The sequence below is a fragment of the Cervus canadensis genome, chromosome 1 (assembly GCF_019320065.1).
Source record: "Cervus canadensis isolate Bull #8, Minnesota chromosome 1, ASM1932006v1, whole genome shotgun sequence".
Lineage (NCBI taxonomy): Eukaryota > Metazoa > Chordata > Mammalia > Artiodactyla > Cervidae > Cervus > Cervus canadensis.
The window spans coordinates 4,748,250-4,765,364 of NC_057386.1; the positions used below are offsets into that span (position 1 = coordinate 4,748,250).

The 17,115-nt window shown below is 53.5% G+C and overlaps 1 protein-coding gene across 7 annotated transcripts in view; it reads right to left on the reverse strand.

Annotated features, from left to right (window-relative positions):
• Nucleotides 1-1,844: 1,844 nt before the first annotated feature.
• SLC39A11 (solute carrier family 39 member 11) overlaps nt 1,845-17,115 on the reverse strand; it is a 365,940-nt gene continuing 350,669 nt past the window's right edge. For all 7 annotated transcript variants that reach the window (XM_043453277.1, XM_043453139.1, XM_043453212.1 and 4 more), the window contains 3 exons: nt 7,906-8,004; nt 5,098-5,256; nt 1,845-3,478 (listed from right to left, as the gene is read on the reverse strand). In XM_043453277.1, coding sequence (XP_043309212.1) covers nt 3,400-3,478; nt 5,098-5,256; nt 7,906-8,004 — 337 coding nt within the window. In that variant the 3' untranslated portion in view covers nt 1,845-3,399. The remainder of the gene's footprint in view (nt 3,479-5,097; nt 5,257-7,905; nt 8,005-17,115) is intronic.

Sequence of the window (17,115 nt, forward strand, 5' to 3'; positions counted from 1 at the left end):
ACGGACCTGAATTTGAGCAAACTCTGGGAGATAGTGGAGGACAAAGGAGCCTAGTGTGCTGCAGGTCATGGGGTGGCAAAGAGTTGGACATGACTTAGCAACAGAACGACAACAGATTATACAAGATTTGGTTTTATGACTAGCTGTGAGACAGTATCTCATGAGGCTGAGATATTGTTCTCTAAAATGGGTGTTTGTTCAGAATGAGTAATCACTATGTGATATTATTCCTCCCACAGCCAGACGAAGCAGGTCTGAAGGAAAAGAGGGAGGGGTGCTGCCCTTCCGTTTTACTGAATGACTCTCACGCCAGTCAGCGCTGGACTCTGTCTGTTTAGAGTGCTTGTGTCCAAGAAAGGAGTGTCCGACCACTGGGGCAGCTAGTCTCCAGGGAAAAGGGAATTACAGTGTTTAGATTGCCTGAGGGATAACTCCATTATCTAAGCAAAAAGGTTTTGCTTTTATTTTAAGAAAAAAAATAGAAGAATCACAGCGATAAGAGAACAGACTCTGTATGATTTCAATACCTTTAGACCATGAAATTTTTGCATCTTGTTTTATGGTGCTGGATATATTCCAGTGTCTCCTGGTTTATAGTCTATGGGAACTTGAATAGAACTTGTACCCTGCTATTTATGTGCTGTGTCCCTGACTGTTTCAACACCATGATCTATAGCCTGCCAGGCTCCTCTATCCAGGGGATTCTTCAGGCAAGAATGCTGAAGTGGGTAGCCATTTCCTTCTCCGGAGGATCTTTCCATCCCAGGGATTGAACCCAGGTCTCCCTCACTGCAGACAGATTCTTTACCATACAAGCCACCAGGGAATCCCAGATTGTATAAATCTTAATTATGTTCAAGTGGTTCATAGGGCTTTTCGGGTCTACTGTATCCTTCTACTTTTATGTCTATTCATTCTATTGAGAGTTTGATATTGAAACTCCAACTAAAAATCTTAATTTATCCACTTAGAAAATATCTGTAATATACAGCAGGATGATATGTAACTTTGTTCTGTATTTTTCAACTGTCCTATAAATGTGTTATCATAATTTCATAATTTAAAAAATCAAAAATTAAAAAAATGAGGAAAGTGTATATAGATGTTGAACAGCAAGAGTGAAGCTGCAACAAAGTTAATTCTTTTCCTCTTTTGGCTCTCCACTCTCTGAGCTCATTCCAAAAATGGGAAAATCCATTATTATGTGAGTCTTAATAAGAGGGTAAGACCTGTTAGTTCAAGGACACAGGATCCAAACTCTGCCAGCCAGATGACCTGCTCTGCTCGGAAGTTTGAATGTGAGGCCAGGACACAAACAGTTGGGATCAGTTTAGAGGTCTTTCCCATGGCGATGCTGGTGGCATCAAGTGGCGGCAGTCTGAGTAGTGGTCCAGGATCAAGCGACGATGGCATCCAAGTCAAGCTGTTTCTAAGATGTGACTGGGTCACACTCTCAGGGCTCTGGGGCCTCCCCAGGTGGCAGAGTCCACCTGCCAATGCAGGAGACGGATTTGATCCCTGGGTCGGGAAGATCCCCTGGAGCAGGAAATGGCAACCCACTCCCAAGACCTCTAGTTTTCTTGGGTCCAGCCCATTTTCAAGCTTGATTCTTCATAGGCCCTATGAGCTCCCTGATAACCTTCCATTAAATTCTTTGTCTAAGCAAACTGGAGTTGGACGCTGTTGTCTGCAACTGTGCATCTAGCTAGCTCTTCCCATCTGAGCTCTTTCCTTTTCTTCTCCTGGTGATGGGCAGGGCAGATGCTAGGACTAACTCTAGTTAGCTCTCATATCATCCACCGGAAAGAGGCAGCTTTGAGAAGGACTGGACCCAGCACAGATCATCCACAACAATATCCCCTTTATTGGTATTAATCACAGTTATGAGGTCTTATCCATCAGAAAGAAGTCTGCATTATGTAGAACTCTGTTACAAAGACTTTTAAAAACATCTATATGCCAACCACCAAACCAATGAATCTCCACCAATCAAACTTCTGAATGTGTCTTCAATGTTGATCATCAGTGCTCTGGATGAAGGTACATAGATCCAGCACAGGGCATTCCCAGAACAGTGTATCCACCCTTGGAAGTGATGAGACATGTCAACCTGGGGTGGGCCTTGACCACACAATGCCTTAACACCTGGCTCTTGGGTTGCCTGCCTTGTCAGCAGAACCCACTCAAGGTCCCCTGTGCGCCTTGGACCAGCGAGGACGGGAGGCCTCAGCTATGTTTGAAGTAGACAAGATATGCCACCCCTGTGGGAGAAGCTGTGTGTATTTATCAGGGAGTAGACTGGCTTCGAGTCTCATTCAAATCTCATTCTTTAGGGGTCATTTTAGAATGATGACTTGGCTAAAATTAACTTTAAAGGGGAAATGTAAAAAATACCTCTTGTTATGCTACCGTTCTTCCTGTCTCAACCTGAGTTTTCTGACCAAAATCCAGTAAAACTGCTTAGGAGGTCTGGGTCAGGTTACAAGTTACCAAATGGTCAAAAGAGGAGGACCCAGTCTTGTATTCACTTAGACGAGCTTCGGTGACTCCCTCAGAAAGTAAATGAGGGGGTTGAGTTCCAGCAGTTTGCTGGTGTCCCCAAGGCTCTTAGAAAAATGAAGGCTATAAGCTTATCAAAACACACATCTGGGGGACTTGGAGACCCTGGCAGAATGAGTTGCTCTTGGAATCTAGAGAGCTGAGCTCTCTGATCAGAGTGCCACTCTGTCCTTGGTCCACATGGCTCACTGTGCACCCACAGTTGTCCTGATTCCCTTAACTTCGACAGTGCCAACCTTTGCCGTCAGAAAAAGAGAAAAAGAAAAGACCAGCTCATTTTCTTCCCTTCGTCTGCGCCTCCTTCCATGCAGCATCCCCCGTGGGGGAGAAAGAGGAAGGTATGTTCCGCCCTGGGTTGCTTTGTCCATGATGCTCCTGTTCCAGTCTTGATGGACAGAGGGTCAGTGGTAAAAGAGCGGGAAGGACGGATAAGAGCTGTCCTGGCCTTTCTGAGTCACTAGGCAAAGATGCTTGGGAGACTTCTCTCTTGCTTCTGGAGGTGACCTTGAGGAACTTGTGTTGAGTCTAGCGAGGGCGACTGAAGGTACAAAAGATTTCCCTGATCTGCGTGTCCTTGGTTATCCCATTGAAGAAAGATTCTACGTAGTGGCCAAGCAAAAATCTGTAGTTCTGGGCCTGCTTGAAATTCCAGATAAAATCACTATCTCCCTCAAAAGAAATCTAAAAAGTGTCATATTTTAATCAGAGTCAATCAAGGTAATGAGATGAAAAAGGAGAGGAAGGAAAATGTTTGGATGTGAAGAAAGAGGCTGGTCCTGCCGAAGCCAACGGTGGCTGTCTCCTTGTGCTGCCGTTCCTGGGGTCCGAAGCATCTCGGCACTAGCCCAGACCAACGTCCAATGACATCATCACCACGAAGCCCAGGATGGAGGCCCAGGATGCCAGTTTGCCGTTACCACTAGGAGGGAAGGAAAGGCAGAGGGTGAGACCTCGATGCAGCGCGGGACAGCGTCCAAGCTGACAGCATCCTCCACAGTGTCCAGATCTGAGAGAAACACACCACTCCTATTCATAATAATAGTAACAACAACAGTACTGACTTGGGGTTAACAGATACGCACTACTATATATACAACAGATAAACAGCAAGGACCTACTGTAGGGCACAGGGAACTATATTCAACATCTCGTAACAACCTGCAATGAAAAGAATCTGAGGGACGTCCCCGGAGGTCCAGTGGTTAAGATGCTATCACCCGAAGCAGGGTGTGCAGGTTCAATCCTTGGTTGGGGAACTAAGATCCCACACACTACAGGGTACAGCCAAAAATTAAAATAAATTAAATAAATTTGGCTTAAAAAAGCTTCAAAAAGGAGAACCCAAAGAAGAATATATAAATATGTATAAATGAATCACTTTGCTGTACGCTTGAAACCAATACAACATTGTAAATTAACTATACTTCAATAAAAAATAGTAATATTGACAAGCATGCCTGCTAAGTCGCTTCAGTCGTGTCTGACTCTCTGCGACCCCGTGAACTGAAGCCCGCCAGGCTCCTCTGTCCATGGGATTCTCCAGGCAAGAACACTGGAGTGGGCTGCCATGCCCTCCTCCAGGGGATCCTTCAGATCCAGGGATCGAACCTGTGTCTTTTATGTCTCCTGTATAGGCAAGCAGGTTCTTTATCACTAGTGCCACCTGGGAAGTCCCCAGGAATGACAAGTAACATTTACTAGGGCTTACTATGGTGGTTCAGATAGTAAAGAACCTGCTTGCAAAGCAGGAGACCTGAGTTTGATCCCTGAGTTGGGAAGATTCCCTGGAGAAGGGCATGGGAACCCATTATGGTACTTTTGCCTGGAAAATTTCATGGACAGAGGAGCCTGGCAGTCTACTCTCCACGCGGTTGCAAAGAGTTGGACACGACTGAGCGCCTAACTCTACATACCAGGTAAACTGACTCTCAGATGAGGTCAGTTCTGTCACCATCCCCATTTTCCTGGTGAGAAAACGGAGGTGTGGAGCAGTAACTTTCTCAAGGTCACCTTGAGGGCTCAGGAATCCATGCTTGAATAACAAAGAGCGGCAGTGACTTCCTGAAGACTTTATGTCACTCGACCTTGTAAACCAGCCTCAAAATCATTCTGCTAGGGAAACCGAAAGGGAATAAAGGCAGGGATCCCCCTCTCCCCCACCCAACACCTGGCCTATAGCTGACAATGAAGACCTGGAGGGCAGCTGCGGTCAACAGGGGGAGCTCACCTCCCCCCTTTCCAGCCCCAGGAAAATCTAGAGACAGAGAGAGAGGCAGACAAAGAGAGAGAGAGAATGTACAGAACAGTATTCTGTCATTGGGGGTGGAGGGCGGGGCTTGATATCAGGTCCTCGGACTCTCTACCCCGGAACTCCTCTTTCAGTTTCAAAGAACCCAGTGGAGGAGAAGGTGGAGATGACCTTGGGAAGGGGCCTGAAGAGGTGGAGGTGAAGGAAAGAGGGGCCAATAAAGGCAGGGCAGATGCTGGGGGCGGGGCTAGGATGGAGACCAGGCCGGGTGGGGGCGGGGCGGCTCTCACCTGATCTGGGCCTCGGGGATGATGTCATCCATAATCACGTAGACCATGGCGCCGGCAGCAAAGGCCAGCGCGTAAGGCAGGATGGGCTCGGCCAGCACCACCGCGAAGGCGCCGAAGACCCCAGCCAGAGGCTCCACCATGCCGCTGAGCTGCCCGTACCTAGGAGAGAACAGACGCGTCCCCACGGGGAGGTTCGGGCGGACACCCCGCGTACTCCGCGGGCTGCCTCGGCTCTGCAAAAGGGATGCATTGTCCTCCACGTCACATCCTGCATTGCTGGGCAAAACCACCTCATGGTGTGTTGTTTTTATTAACACCACCTCTGTCTGCTTTCCCAACTCCCTATTATTACACAGTCACTGTAGACACCCCCTCCCAGGTTTATTTTAGAGTTTTAAGTTTCCCACATTGTCTTCTTAAAATAACAGCCTTATTGAGATAGAATTCTCCTACCTACGAATGGCGAACGGCGCACCCACTGAATGTGTACAGTTCAGTGGTTTTCAGTGTATTCATGAGGTTGGGCAACAATTTCCACACGATCCAATTCCAGACCGTTTTCATTACCCCCCAAAACAAACCTCATAGCCACTGGCAGCCACTCCCTGTTCCTCCCTACCCCCATTCCCTGACCACCGCTAATCTACTTTTTGTCTCTAGGGATTTACCCCCTCTGGATGTTTGCTATAAATGGAGTCAGACAATGGGTGATCCTTTTTACGGGCTTATTTCACTAAGCGCCCTGTTTTCAAGGCGCATCCCTGTTGTAACAAGTGGACTTCATCCCTTTGATGATTGCACAATATCCCATTGTATGGACACACCGCATGTTACACCGCCAGCCATTCACCAGCTGAGGGCTACATTGTCCTCTGAAGGCTAGGACACTGACAGGGAGGAGTGAGGCAGACACTTTCCTAGGACTTGGGTTGCGCTTGGTGTGTTGGGGGTTCCGGCCACAACGGCACCCCTTTTGAAGGAGCCACACCCGCCGACCCCTGCCCACAAGGTGGACCTACCTGGCCAGGTATAGAGTGAGGGCCTCTCCCCACAAACCCCCCTCCTCGGATTAAGGTGAGATTTTTTCCTTTGGAAAACACCCTTTATCTGAGCTAGAGGGTGTCTGGAGGCTGGAACCCCATGAGCTCTATTAAGACAGCAGCCCCCACGAGCCCTGAGAATTCGGTGCCCGGAGATAAATCCGCACCTGAGCCCCATGGCTGAGTCCCACCAGTAAGAGACACCTGTATGGGCTGAACATCAGTATACAAGGTGCTGGGACATCTTTCCTCCTGTCCCCTCTGTGGGCATCTGGCTCTGAGCCCCCGTCCCTTCATCTGTAAAATGGGGGTGAGTGACAACCTCTCCTCCCGCCCCCCCCCCAGAGGACAGGCTAGGACTGTGAATTCCCAGCACCCAGCCCCTGCTTCCCCTGACCAGGAACAGATGGAGGGCGTGGGGGAGACACCGTCTGCACCGCAGCATCCTCGAAGGAGCCACTGCTTCCTGCTCCGTGCTTGCATGCTCGGAGCACCCTCTGCAGCTCTTGACTGTGTCCAGTTTTAAACAGAAACTTTCATCTCAGGGTTTGGACACTGACCACAGGCGCCCTCTTCCCGCCCCTCCGCAGCCCTGGACCTTCTGTATGAATGACACTCACGGCTCTCAGGCGTAGGGAACTGACATTTGAAAAAAATCTCTAGGGTCATCGTGCTCTGTCCTTCCCTCAAGAGCTCTGTTCCGTCATCTCCCACGACAGAGGAAGAGATGATAATGATGGAAATAAAGTGCCTAAGTATATCCAAGAACTTACAAGTCATAAGACCCTATAAGACAGAAGCTGCTTTTCATCCGTTGTTAGCAGTCCTGTAAAGCTCTCAGCAAACATTCTAGAGTGGCAACTGCTTTCACCAAGAGGCGTCCTGAGGCTTGGGGCCCTGTGAGCTGAGGGGGCAGAAGAAACGGCAGCCTTGGCACCACCACACGATGAGCTGATTATCTGACACTCTGGGCCCCCGGCCCCCTCCTCGGAAGCCTGGGGACACACCTTACAGGTCACTGAAAAGGTAAAAGTTGGAAACAGACTGGAAAGCCCTTTGTTTAGTCACTCAGTTGTGTCTCTTTGCGACCCTGTGGACTGTAGCCCTCCAGGATCCTCTGTCCATGGGATTCTCCAGCAAGAATGCTGCAGTGAGCTGCCATTTCCTCCTCTAGGGGATCTTCCTGACCCAGGGATCGAACCTGCGTCTCCTGCATTAGGAGGCGGGTTCTTTCCCACTGAGCCACCTGGGAAGCCCTGGAGAGCCCTTTGGTGATTATGAAAACATCAAGTGTGAGCACCGCGGGCTTCACTGGCCCAGGTGCTGCTGAGAGAACCGTGGTCCTCACCTCAACAAGGGTCATGACAGGAGCTGATGTGATGACCCCTGGGGAGAGACTGGGGTGAGTGAGCCTAGCCGGGGCTCCTGACAGGGCCAGTCGACGGCAGAGCTGCCTCAGGTCTTCCCACCAGCAGGGGAGAAAACCCCACCCTGAGTGGGCGTGGCTATCCCTGGAGGGCTTTTGAAAATAGGAAACACGTTCGGTCCTGGGGGCTGAAGGGATGAGCCTTGGGGGTGCAGGATCCAACCAGATGGCCGGTGTTTCCGGAAGCTCCAGGTTCACTTCCGGGCCGGAAGAGGTTAAACTCCAGGTTTACTTCCGGGCGGGAAGAGGTTGCTCTCGAAGAGAGAAGCCGGCGGGAGGGTTGCCCTGAGCGCCACTGCAGACCTGGCCCTGGCCCCTGACACCGGTGTCTGTGGCACTTACCAGAAGGCTCTCCAGGTGGAGAATCCAGCCCCTCGCAAGGGCAGGCTGACGGCGAGGCCCTCCGGGAAGTTCTGGATCCCAATTCCAAGGGCTAAATTCCTGAAAGACCAAGGAGGCGCGTGAAGGGGGACGTCCAGAGCGGAGCACCCAGACGGACGGGTGCCCCTGGCCTCTGAGCAACGCCCTCCTTTTGGCGTCAGAGGTGCGGGTAGATCCCTGTGACGGGTGAAGGATGGAGAAGGGTTAGAGCGAAGAGGAGGGGGACGAGGATCCTCCCCACTTCAAGCTGCCCTGGGTCTCTGGAGATGCTCCAGGCTGACGGACATTACAGCACAGCTCGGGGCACGCTGGCTGGGTGTCAGGAGAACCCGGGTTCACCACTTAACCACACAGCAATTCACAAACCACCTCACTTCCACACCTCAGACCCTTGTGTGGAACACAGAAGGGGGGGTCACGTGGGGATGACGACATCCACCATGAGGGGCTGTCCTCACCCAGTGACCTGATTCCGTGCCTCTACGGGGTGGTCTTCCCTTACGGCCTGAAGATGGACAGGTCACATTTTTGTTGAGAAACAACTTCAGAAACGGGACGAGGAGGTTCGGCCGCAGACTGTGACGGGAACACAGATCAGGGGCTGGGCTGGGCTGGGCTTCCCCGCGGCCTCCGCAAGCCGGACTGCCGCTAACACTGCACTTCTGGTGACCCTCTGCCCTCCTGCCTGGGCTCTGTGAATTGGTCATTTGGTCGCAGCCAAGCCTGGAGAGACTGCTTTGCACCCAGAGCAGGCATTGGAGTAGAAGGGAGGGAGAAACAGAAAGAGACGGGACAAAGGTACTCCATGATCCTTGGGGGAAACCCCCAGGCACCCACATACACTAGGAGCCCTCATTCCACAGGCAGCCAACTACTGCAGCAAAACTGAACGTCCACTGGCAGAGGATGGAACGGCACAACAGGAGGGAAACCGGGTCAGGCTGAATGCAACGGGAAGGCAGTCTTAGGGTGTCTCCCCAGACGAGACTCTACCCTGGCTGGACAGGTCCGCAGGGCAGCCCTTCCACCAGGGCTCATCTGATCACTGAAGGTCTCCAGGGTTTGACATGTGGGTGCCATTTGGCAAGCAGTGCTGGGACGTGGCCCGAGGGAGTCGTGGATGGACTGGATGAAAAAGGGAAACACCACCGTTCCTTGGCTTTCTGGTCAGTTTGCTCATGTCTGTCCACCTTGCTGCTAGTGGGAATCTGGTCATCAGCTCTGGACAGTGGCCAGGGAGTGCTGTCAGCCAGCAGCCAGCTGTACCCTCAGCCCACTCAGCCATCAGGGTGACACAGCAGTGAAGAATCTGCCGGCTGATGCAGGAGACGCAGGAGACGCGGCTTCGATCGCTGGGTTGGGAAGATCTCCCGGAGAAGGAAATGGCAACCCCCTCCAGTTTCCTTGCCTGGAAAATTCCATGGACTGAGGAGCCCGGCAGACTACAGTTTATGGGGTTGCACAGTTGGACACGACTGAGCAACTGAACACACACATACATACAACAAGGTTTTTTCCAATGAGGAAGGTCAAGGTGCCTGTCCAGCTCTTACATCCCTTGTCTGAGGGCACTCTGCATCTGGCTCCTGGTCCCTGGCCATCATCTGTCCCCCTCGTCCACAGGCAGGCACAGGACTCACCCCAGACCTAGCCAGGGAGGGAGTGGCTGCCTCATGTCGCCAGTGAGTCAGATGTGGGGCTCCGTCTGTTCAAAGTCCTCCCCATGACTTGGGCCTGACTGCAGCCATCGGCCAGGCGGGCAGGCTGTGGAACCTCCTCCTCTACAGCCTGCCTGGGAGCCACCATCCTGATAAGCAGCACAGAAACCCCATTCTTCTACGCCTGGCCAGCTATGTTCCCGGGGCCCTGCCCCGTCTCCGGCACGGGGCTGGCAGCCCAACCAGGTACCGCACCCTCGGGATCCTGCTAGCACCATGGAATCGCTCCCGAGGGCAGCTGGGCTCCTTCCGCCACAGCAAGGGCTGGACCACAGTGGCTCTGCCCTCCCCACCTTTGTAGCCACCCCTTCTTAACCTGGCCACCCTCCGTATACACACGTCAGGGCATCAGGTTCCCGTGGATGGTGTGTCCTGGGCACCTGTGGGGGTGACCCAATAGAAAGGTTCAGTCCCCTCCACACTCCTTCTTCTGCTTCTCCACTTGCATCAGTTCAGGAATTAACCACCGCCCCCCCCCCCCCGCCACCCGCACCAGGGGGAGATTCTGAAGAAGGATGGGGTCAGGCGCTGGGTCTGTAGACTTGAGGGATGTGCTAACAGTGTTGAGAGCCACTGGCCTAAGAAGTCATCAAAAGGGGTGCTGACGGTGAGGAGGGGGGCCACGCCCACCTCTATCTCAGGAGCCCCTGCCCTGCTGGGAGCCGAGGACACCAGGAGCCACTTGTGACCTTGCCCAGTGGCCTGCAGACTGGGGTGGGGGTGCTGGAGGGGATCCTGGGAAACGGCAGGAGCATCACAGGGGAGGGTCATCGAGGACAGAGGATGCGTGGACAAAAATGACGGGGGAGCTTCCCTGGGGCTCAGTGGTGAAGAGCCCGCCCGCCAATGCAGGGGACACTGGTCTGATCTCCGGTCAGGGAAGACCCCACGTGCTGTGGGACAGCTAAGCCCGTGCGCCACCACTACTGAGCCTGTGCGTGGAAACCACTGAGCCCGCGCACCCTGGAAACTGCTCTGCAGCAAGAGGGTGTTAGTCGCTCAGTCATGTCCAGCTCTTTGCAGTCCCTGGACTGCAGCCCAACAGGCTTCTCGGTCCATGGGATTCTCCAGGCAAGAATGCTGGAGCGGGTTGCCATTTCCTCCTCCAGGGGATCTTCCTGACCCAGGGACCGAACCTGTGTCTCCTGCATTGCAAGCGGATTCTTTACCATCTGAGCCACCAGGGAAGCCCAGAGAAGCAACAAGAGAAGCCACCGCGATAAGACCTTGCACCACTAGAGAAAAGGCAGCGCAGCAGTGAAGACCCAACACAGGCAAAAATAAATGTGACAGAGGATCATGGCCACCATGTGTCCAGGTGCGAAGGAGAAGCGGGGAAGCCAGGGCTCAGTGAGTCAGGGCCCCTCCCTCAGGGCTGACTTAGGAGCAGCGGGGACCTAGCCTGGCCGGCGGGGACGGGACACCGTGAAAGTGTCCACAGCCCAGTGATCTTTCTGACCTCACATGAATTCCTCCTCCAGCTCACGCTCCTCACCCTTCCGGATTCTGTGACCTCCGAGTCAGAGCCAAGGCTGGAGATAGCGGCTGGCAGCCAGTGGGGACTCGCTTTTCAGTAGTGACTCCAGAATCCAGCCCTGGGCCCCAGCCACGTGGGAGAAGTCACACACACACACACGGAACACGGAGATGTCAGGAAGGGCCCCACATCTTCCAGGAGTTTACAGTCTAATGGAGGATGAAGAGACCCACTTACAAATGACTCCAAGACAGCATCTGGCCAAAGGTCATGAGGAAAGCACAAAGCCCATGGGGAGAAATGATTCTGGCCGAGAAACGGAATCTGGGAATCCTTCCTGGAGAAGGTGACATTCAAGGTGCACTTTGAAGGATGAGGAGCCTTGCAGTAGCTAGAGAGAGATGGGGAGGTGCTTTTCCATCAGGAAGAATGGGCAATGTAAGCAGGTGTGAGATTTTAGGGCAGGGTGGTCCAGGCCTACCCTTCTCTCCCCCGCCCCAGCTTAAAGCCACAGGGCACAAACAAGAACAGAAAATGCTCTGGAGTCAAGGCCCATCTCTCCTTGGCATCATTTTCTAAGACTTCTCCCCATGCATCTAAGCTTGCTGGCTCTTCAGGACAAATGCCTCATTTCCGCCCCAGTGGTCTCCCTAAGGGCCAAACCTGAGGTTCCATCCCAGGGTCTCCACCCATCTCTGGAGGCTGACCCCTGTGCTGAAGGAGAACCTTGGAGAGGGTTCCCTTGAAATCCGTGCCTTAGCCGTCTCCACTCAAACCCTTCACTTAAGAATGTTCCTGGTGGTCCTTTGGTTAAGACTCTGAGAGCTTCCACTGCGGAGGGTGCCAGTTTGATCCTTGGTCAGGGAACTAAAATCCTGCTTGCCATGTGGCCAAAAAAACCAAAAGCCTCTGGCCTTGAGCTTGGGGAAAGCTCTCGGCAAGTGTCAGCAGCAGCACAGACCCCGTTGCAACAACCTGCAGCCGAAACCTGTCTGTCGTTACCACGCCCGTTGGAGGGAGACTAAGGTCCTCCGGCTAGAATAAAAAAGCTGATAATCACCTCTGCCCATTTATGGAGTGTTACTAAATGTCGGGCGTGGTTGGAAGCATTTTGCAGGTAGCGACATGCTCCGTACTTGCAACTACCTCCTAAGTGTCTTCTACCATCATCACCCCCATTTCATAGACGGGGAAACTGATGCACAAGGGGGTCAGGTGAGGTGTCCCCAGGGTGACCCAGCTGGGAAGCGACAGAGAGGACCCACACCCACTGCTCCATATGTCTCACGTCTTCTGGGCCTCAGGCAGACCCGTCAGAGCATCCTGGAGAGAGACGGTTATCTGGGCTCCAGGCCCCAGCGGAGGAGGAGGTGCTGCCTTGTGCCTCCTGGACCAGTGAGCTGGGGCTCTGGCTCACTCTGGCAGCCCAGGAGTGAAGGCCTGGTGGGGGTGATGTTAAAAACAGACCTCCAGGTAGGGGGGTCAGAACGTCCCACCTACAGCTGGCTTCTCTTTGACCTGCCGCTCTGGATGTTGGGGACCAGTTCCTTGCTGTAAGCACGCATCTGGGGCACTGCAGGATATCCAGCAGCATCCCTGGCCTCTGCTCACCAGATGCCAACAGCCTCCCTTCAGTCAGGACAACTAGGAACATCTGCAGATGCTGCAAAACGTCCCCTGTTGAGAACCACGGACCAAAGTGAGCAAGCTTAGGTGAACCTGCTTTCTCCACAAATAACTGAACGTCTGAAACTGCCAGACTGAACAAGAAAACCGCCCGACCGTGTGCATCTTATTTGAGAATTGCCAGGCTCAGTGGAGTGGGCTCTCCTAGGAACGTTAGCTGCAGCAAGACAGATTCCTGGGATTCAAGGTAAAAGCAACACCTGAGAACCACCAGGGCCCTGATTCCTTGTCCCGGAGGCAGTGACTTCAGAACTGCAGCGTTGCATGATTCTGGGGGCACACTGTGTTCTCAGCAAATAGCGCCCCCCTGGAGTTGTGCAGTGGGACATTCCTGCGTGAACCCCAAGCACAGACTATGCTCAGTGTAGGGGTTAGTTTGGCCTCTCTGGTGGTAAAGAATCCACTTGCCAGTGCAGGAGACACGGGTTCGATCCCTGGGACGGGAAGAGCCCCTGGAGAAGGAAATGGCAATCCGCTCCAGTATTCTTGCCTGGAGAATCCCAGAGAACAGAGGAGCCTGGCGGGCTGCAGTCCATGGGGTCACGAAGAGTCAGACAGGACTTAGCGACTGAACACAAAGAGGTTATTTCTGGGGTTGCGGGCGAGGCCTCCTGGGGAAACGGTGGAGAGAGTCACGGGTTTCTCTGAAAACTGGCAAGTGAGCCTCCTTGCAGCCCGCAGACCGGCTCTTCGGGCTATGTTCTCTGGCCGGCTGATTATGAAAGGAGACCGGCATATTCCTGACAAGCCCTGCTTCACCTCGGCTTTCAGATCCTCCCAGGAGTGGTGAGCGTGTGTGTTCTTGCGTGGCAGGCCCTTACATACGGGGGTGATTGTTATCGTCCTGCCGTGAAAGGCCTGATTGTTCAGTCTCGGCAGTGACGTCACCGGCTTCCCACTCGGGCCGCCTGTCGAGGTGTTTGATGAGCCTGCAGGTGGGAAGGGGCTGGGTGCTCCCCGCAGGCCCTGCCTGCTCGGCGGAGCTGGCTTAGCACGCAAGGGATCTTCCCCCACCCCTCCCTTCTGTTCTGGGAGGCTTACTGCTGCGGGCTGGAGCGGCGAGATGACCCATCGGTTCCCTTCAAGTCGGCTGCCCTCCCTGAAGAGGGCGGGGAGGAGCCCCAGGAAGTCAAGCCACAAGGCAGGGTGGTGTCGGCGAGTGATTCAGGCCACCCCTGAGCACCGCTCCTTGTCAGAAGCCAGAGGAGCCTACAGCTGGCTAGGTGAGCTCTGCTCCCCAAGAGGTGCCTCGGGGACCTGGACCAGCTAAGGCTCCCAGCAAGTAAGCCAAGCGTACACACAGGACAGGTGTGAGGCTGCCCTGCTGCTGTTGTTCAGTCGCCAAGTCGTGTCTGACTCTTTTTTGGCCCCCACGGACTGTAACCCACAAGGCTCCTCTGTCCACGGCATTTTCCAGGCAAGGATTCTGGAGTGGGTTACCATTTCCTTCTCCAGGGGATCTTCCCAACCCAGGGATCGAACCCACATCTCTTCCTTAGCAGGTGGACTCTACTGCTGAGCCACCAGGGAAGCCCCAAAATTTGTGACTCGATTTGTCACAGGGGTCTGGCGTCTCTGAGATGTGCCTGCCTGTATAGAAACTAAACACTTTCATCAAGCCAGGCTCCACGTTTTAGAGGGGGGCTTGGGACTAAAACATTTCGTTTTTTCCAGCACACAAAATACCACTGCAAACCGCTATAACCTTTTCCAGCGTTTTGGCACCTTCTTCTAAAGGACTTTTTTTTTTTAAGTGCCTTTATAAGCATCTATGATTTCTTGCACTCAGGAGGTATAAGTTCATTTTCTGTCCTGTAGACGTAGGAACCAAAGCCTAGAAAGGGAGGGATAAGCCTGAGAACACAGCTGGGGTCCCGCGGCTGGGGAACCGGCGCTGGATCCCAGGCCCTGTCCCCCCACCCCCCATCTCTCAGGGAGACGCAGGAAACGTGGCCGGTGACCCTGGGGAATGCCCACCATCTCACCCTGGTGAACAGGCTCAGCCTCCTGACTGGGCTCCCGGCGTGCCCTGTGCCCCCAGAGCCCGTTCTCGGCAAGTCCACCGTGTCCGCCTGCCATGCTTCTCTGCTCAGAGCATCCCTGGGCAGCACACGGCCCTCGAAGGCGGAGTCCAGGTCCTCCCCGCGGCCCCCGGGACCCATGAGCTGCCGCCCTCCCTTCCGCTCTGGCCTCTGCGTCCACGGCGCCTCGCTGGGCTCTTCCCTCCAGCATCCCGCCTCCTCATCCTCAAACATGCCTGGCTACTCCCGCCTCAGGGCATTTCTACTGGAACATTCTTTCTCAGGTACCTGTGGCTCATTTCTTCACCTTTTTAAAAGACTGAGCCAGAAACTTCCCTGACTTCATTACGTCTTTTTTTTTCTCTTGTGTACTTGATCTCATCAGCTAGCTTCAGTTGCCAGGACTGATTCCATGCAGTGATTGTACGAGGTGGACTGAGGCCACTTGGTCCTGCTCCATTTTGATCTGTCCTTTCTACTAAAAAAAAAAAAATGCTGGGGATACTCCCATGTGCCTTTAATGCTATTTTTCTTTTCCTTTTTTCTGACAGCAACTCCTACCTTCTAACCTTCTGCATAATCTACTTATTTTTTATGTCAATTGTTCATTCGTTACCTCCCAAAGCTCCAATATTTTGGCAGCCTGATGCAAAGAGCCGACTCATTGGAAAAGACCCTGATGCTGGGGAAGATTGAGGGCAAGAGAAGAAGGGGACGGCAGAGGATGAGATGGTTGAATGGCATCACTGACTCAATGGACATGAGTTTGAGCGAGCTCCGGGAGAGAGTGAGGGACAGGGAAGCCTGGCATGCTGCAGTCCACGGGGTCGCAGAGAGTGGGACACGACTGAGTGACTGGACAACATCTGACCTGGCATCAGAACAAGCTGGGAATCCTTGTCTGTCCCCAAGAACCTAGAAGAGTGCCAGGTGCACGCTGAGGAGACAGACCTGTGCACAGACACGGGCCCGTGGGTTCTAGCAAAACCTGAGGTCTGGTCGGCTCCCAGCTGCAGGCAGTCAGTAGCCAGCGTGTCACGACCCCCTGGCCCCGACGTCTCCAGCTGTACAATAAGGGGGTTACCCGGGTGCCCCCAGGAGCTCTTTGCCAGACCCCTGAGCTTTGTGACTCCCACACAGCGACGGCATTGTGGGTCGTCCGGATTCTGGGGGCTGCGGAGACAGGCCCCCGCCTTGGCCAAAGCTCACTTTCCTGCCGGCACACATCTGGAAAGCGCCAACCCCACGCCATCGCGTTCCCCACATCTGGACAGCATAGACCCATCACGCCGAGAGGAAACTCCGAAAGGGCGGCTCAGCCAAAGCTGCCGCGCGGGCCAAACGAGAGAGAGGGGCTGAAAGACTCCTTTCTTTTCCAGCCGCACGACAATCTCCCGGGCACGACCTTCGGAGCTGAATGCTCCGCGGCTGAATAACAGACGCTGCAGCCGCCGTCCCAGGGCCCTCTCCGCCTGGCTCCTGGCCAGCACAAATCTTAAAGAGCAGGGATTTTTCCTCCCTAGGCCCTTGTTTAGACTGAGCTGTACCTTCACTTATCCTTGGGGCACGTGGACCAAGTTCAAAGCTGAACACCACCTGCTCCTCCCCCTTCAGGGAGCAGGATTGAACCTTGCGCCTGGTGCAACCTGAACAGGGAGCTTTGAGCTCTGGTGGGAAACTGCTGGCTGTCTGCATGGAGTGAGAACGTGTGTGTCCCTTGGTCCCTGCATCCCTCCGTGTCCAGGAAGAGATTCAGTTCAGTTCAGTTCAGTCGCTCAGTTGTGTCCGACTCCTTGTGACCCCATGAACCGCAGCATGCCAGGCCTCCCTGTCCATCACCAACTCCCAGACTCCACCCAAACCCATGTCCATCGAGTCGGTGATGCCATCCAACCGTCTCATCGTCACCCCCTTATCCTTCTGCCCTCAATCCTTCCCAGCATCAGGGTCTTTTCAAATGAGTCAGCTCTTCACATCAGGTGGCCAAAGTATTGGAGTTTCAGCTTCAACATCAGTCCTTCCAGTGAACACCCAGGACTGATCTCCTTTAGGACGTACTGGTTGGATCTCCTTGCAGTCCAAGGGACTCTCAAGAGTCTTCTCCAACACCACAGTTCAAAAGCATCAATTTTTCTGCTCTCAGCTCTCTTTATAGTCCAACTCTCACATCCATACATGACCACTGGAAAAACCATAGCCTTGACTAGACGGACCTTTGTTGACAAAGTAATGTCTCTGCTTGTTAATATGCTGTCTAGGTTGGTCTGTG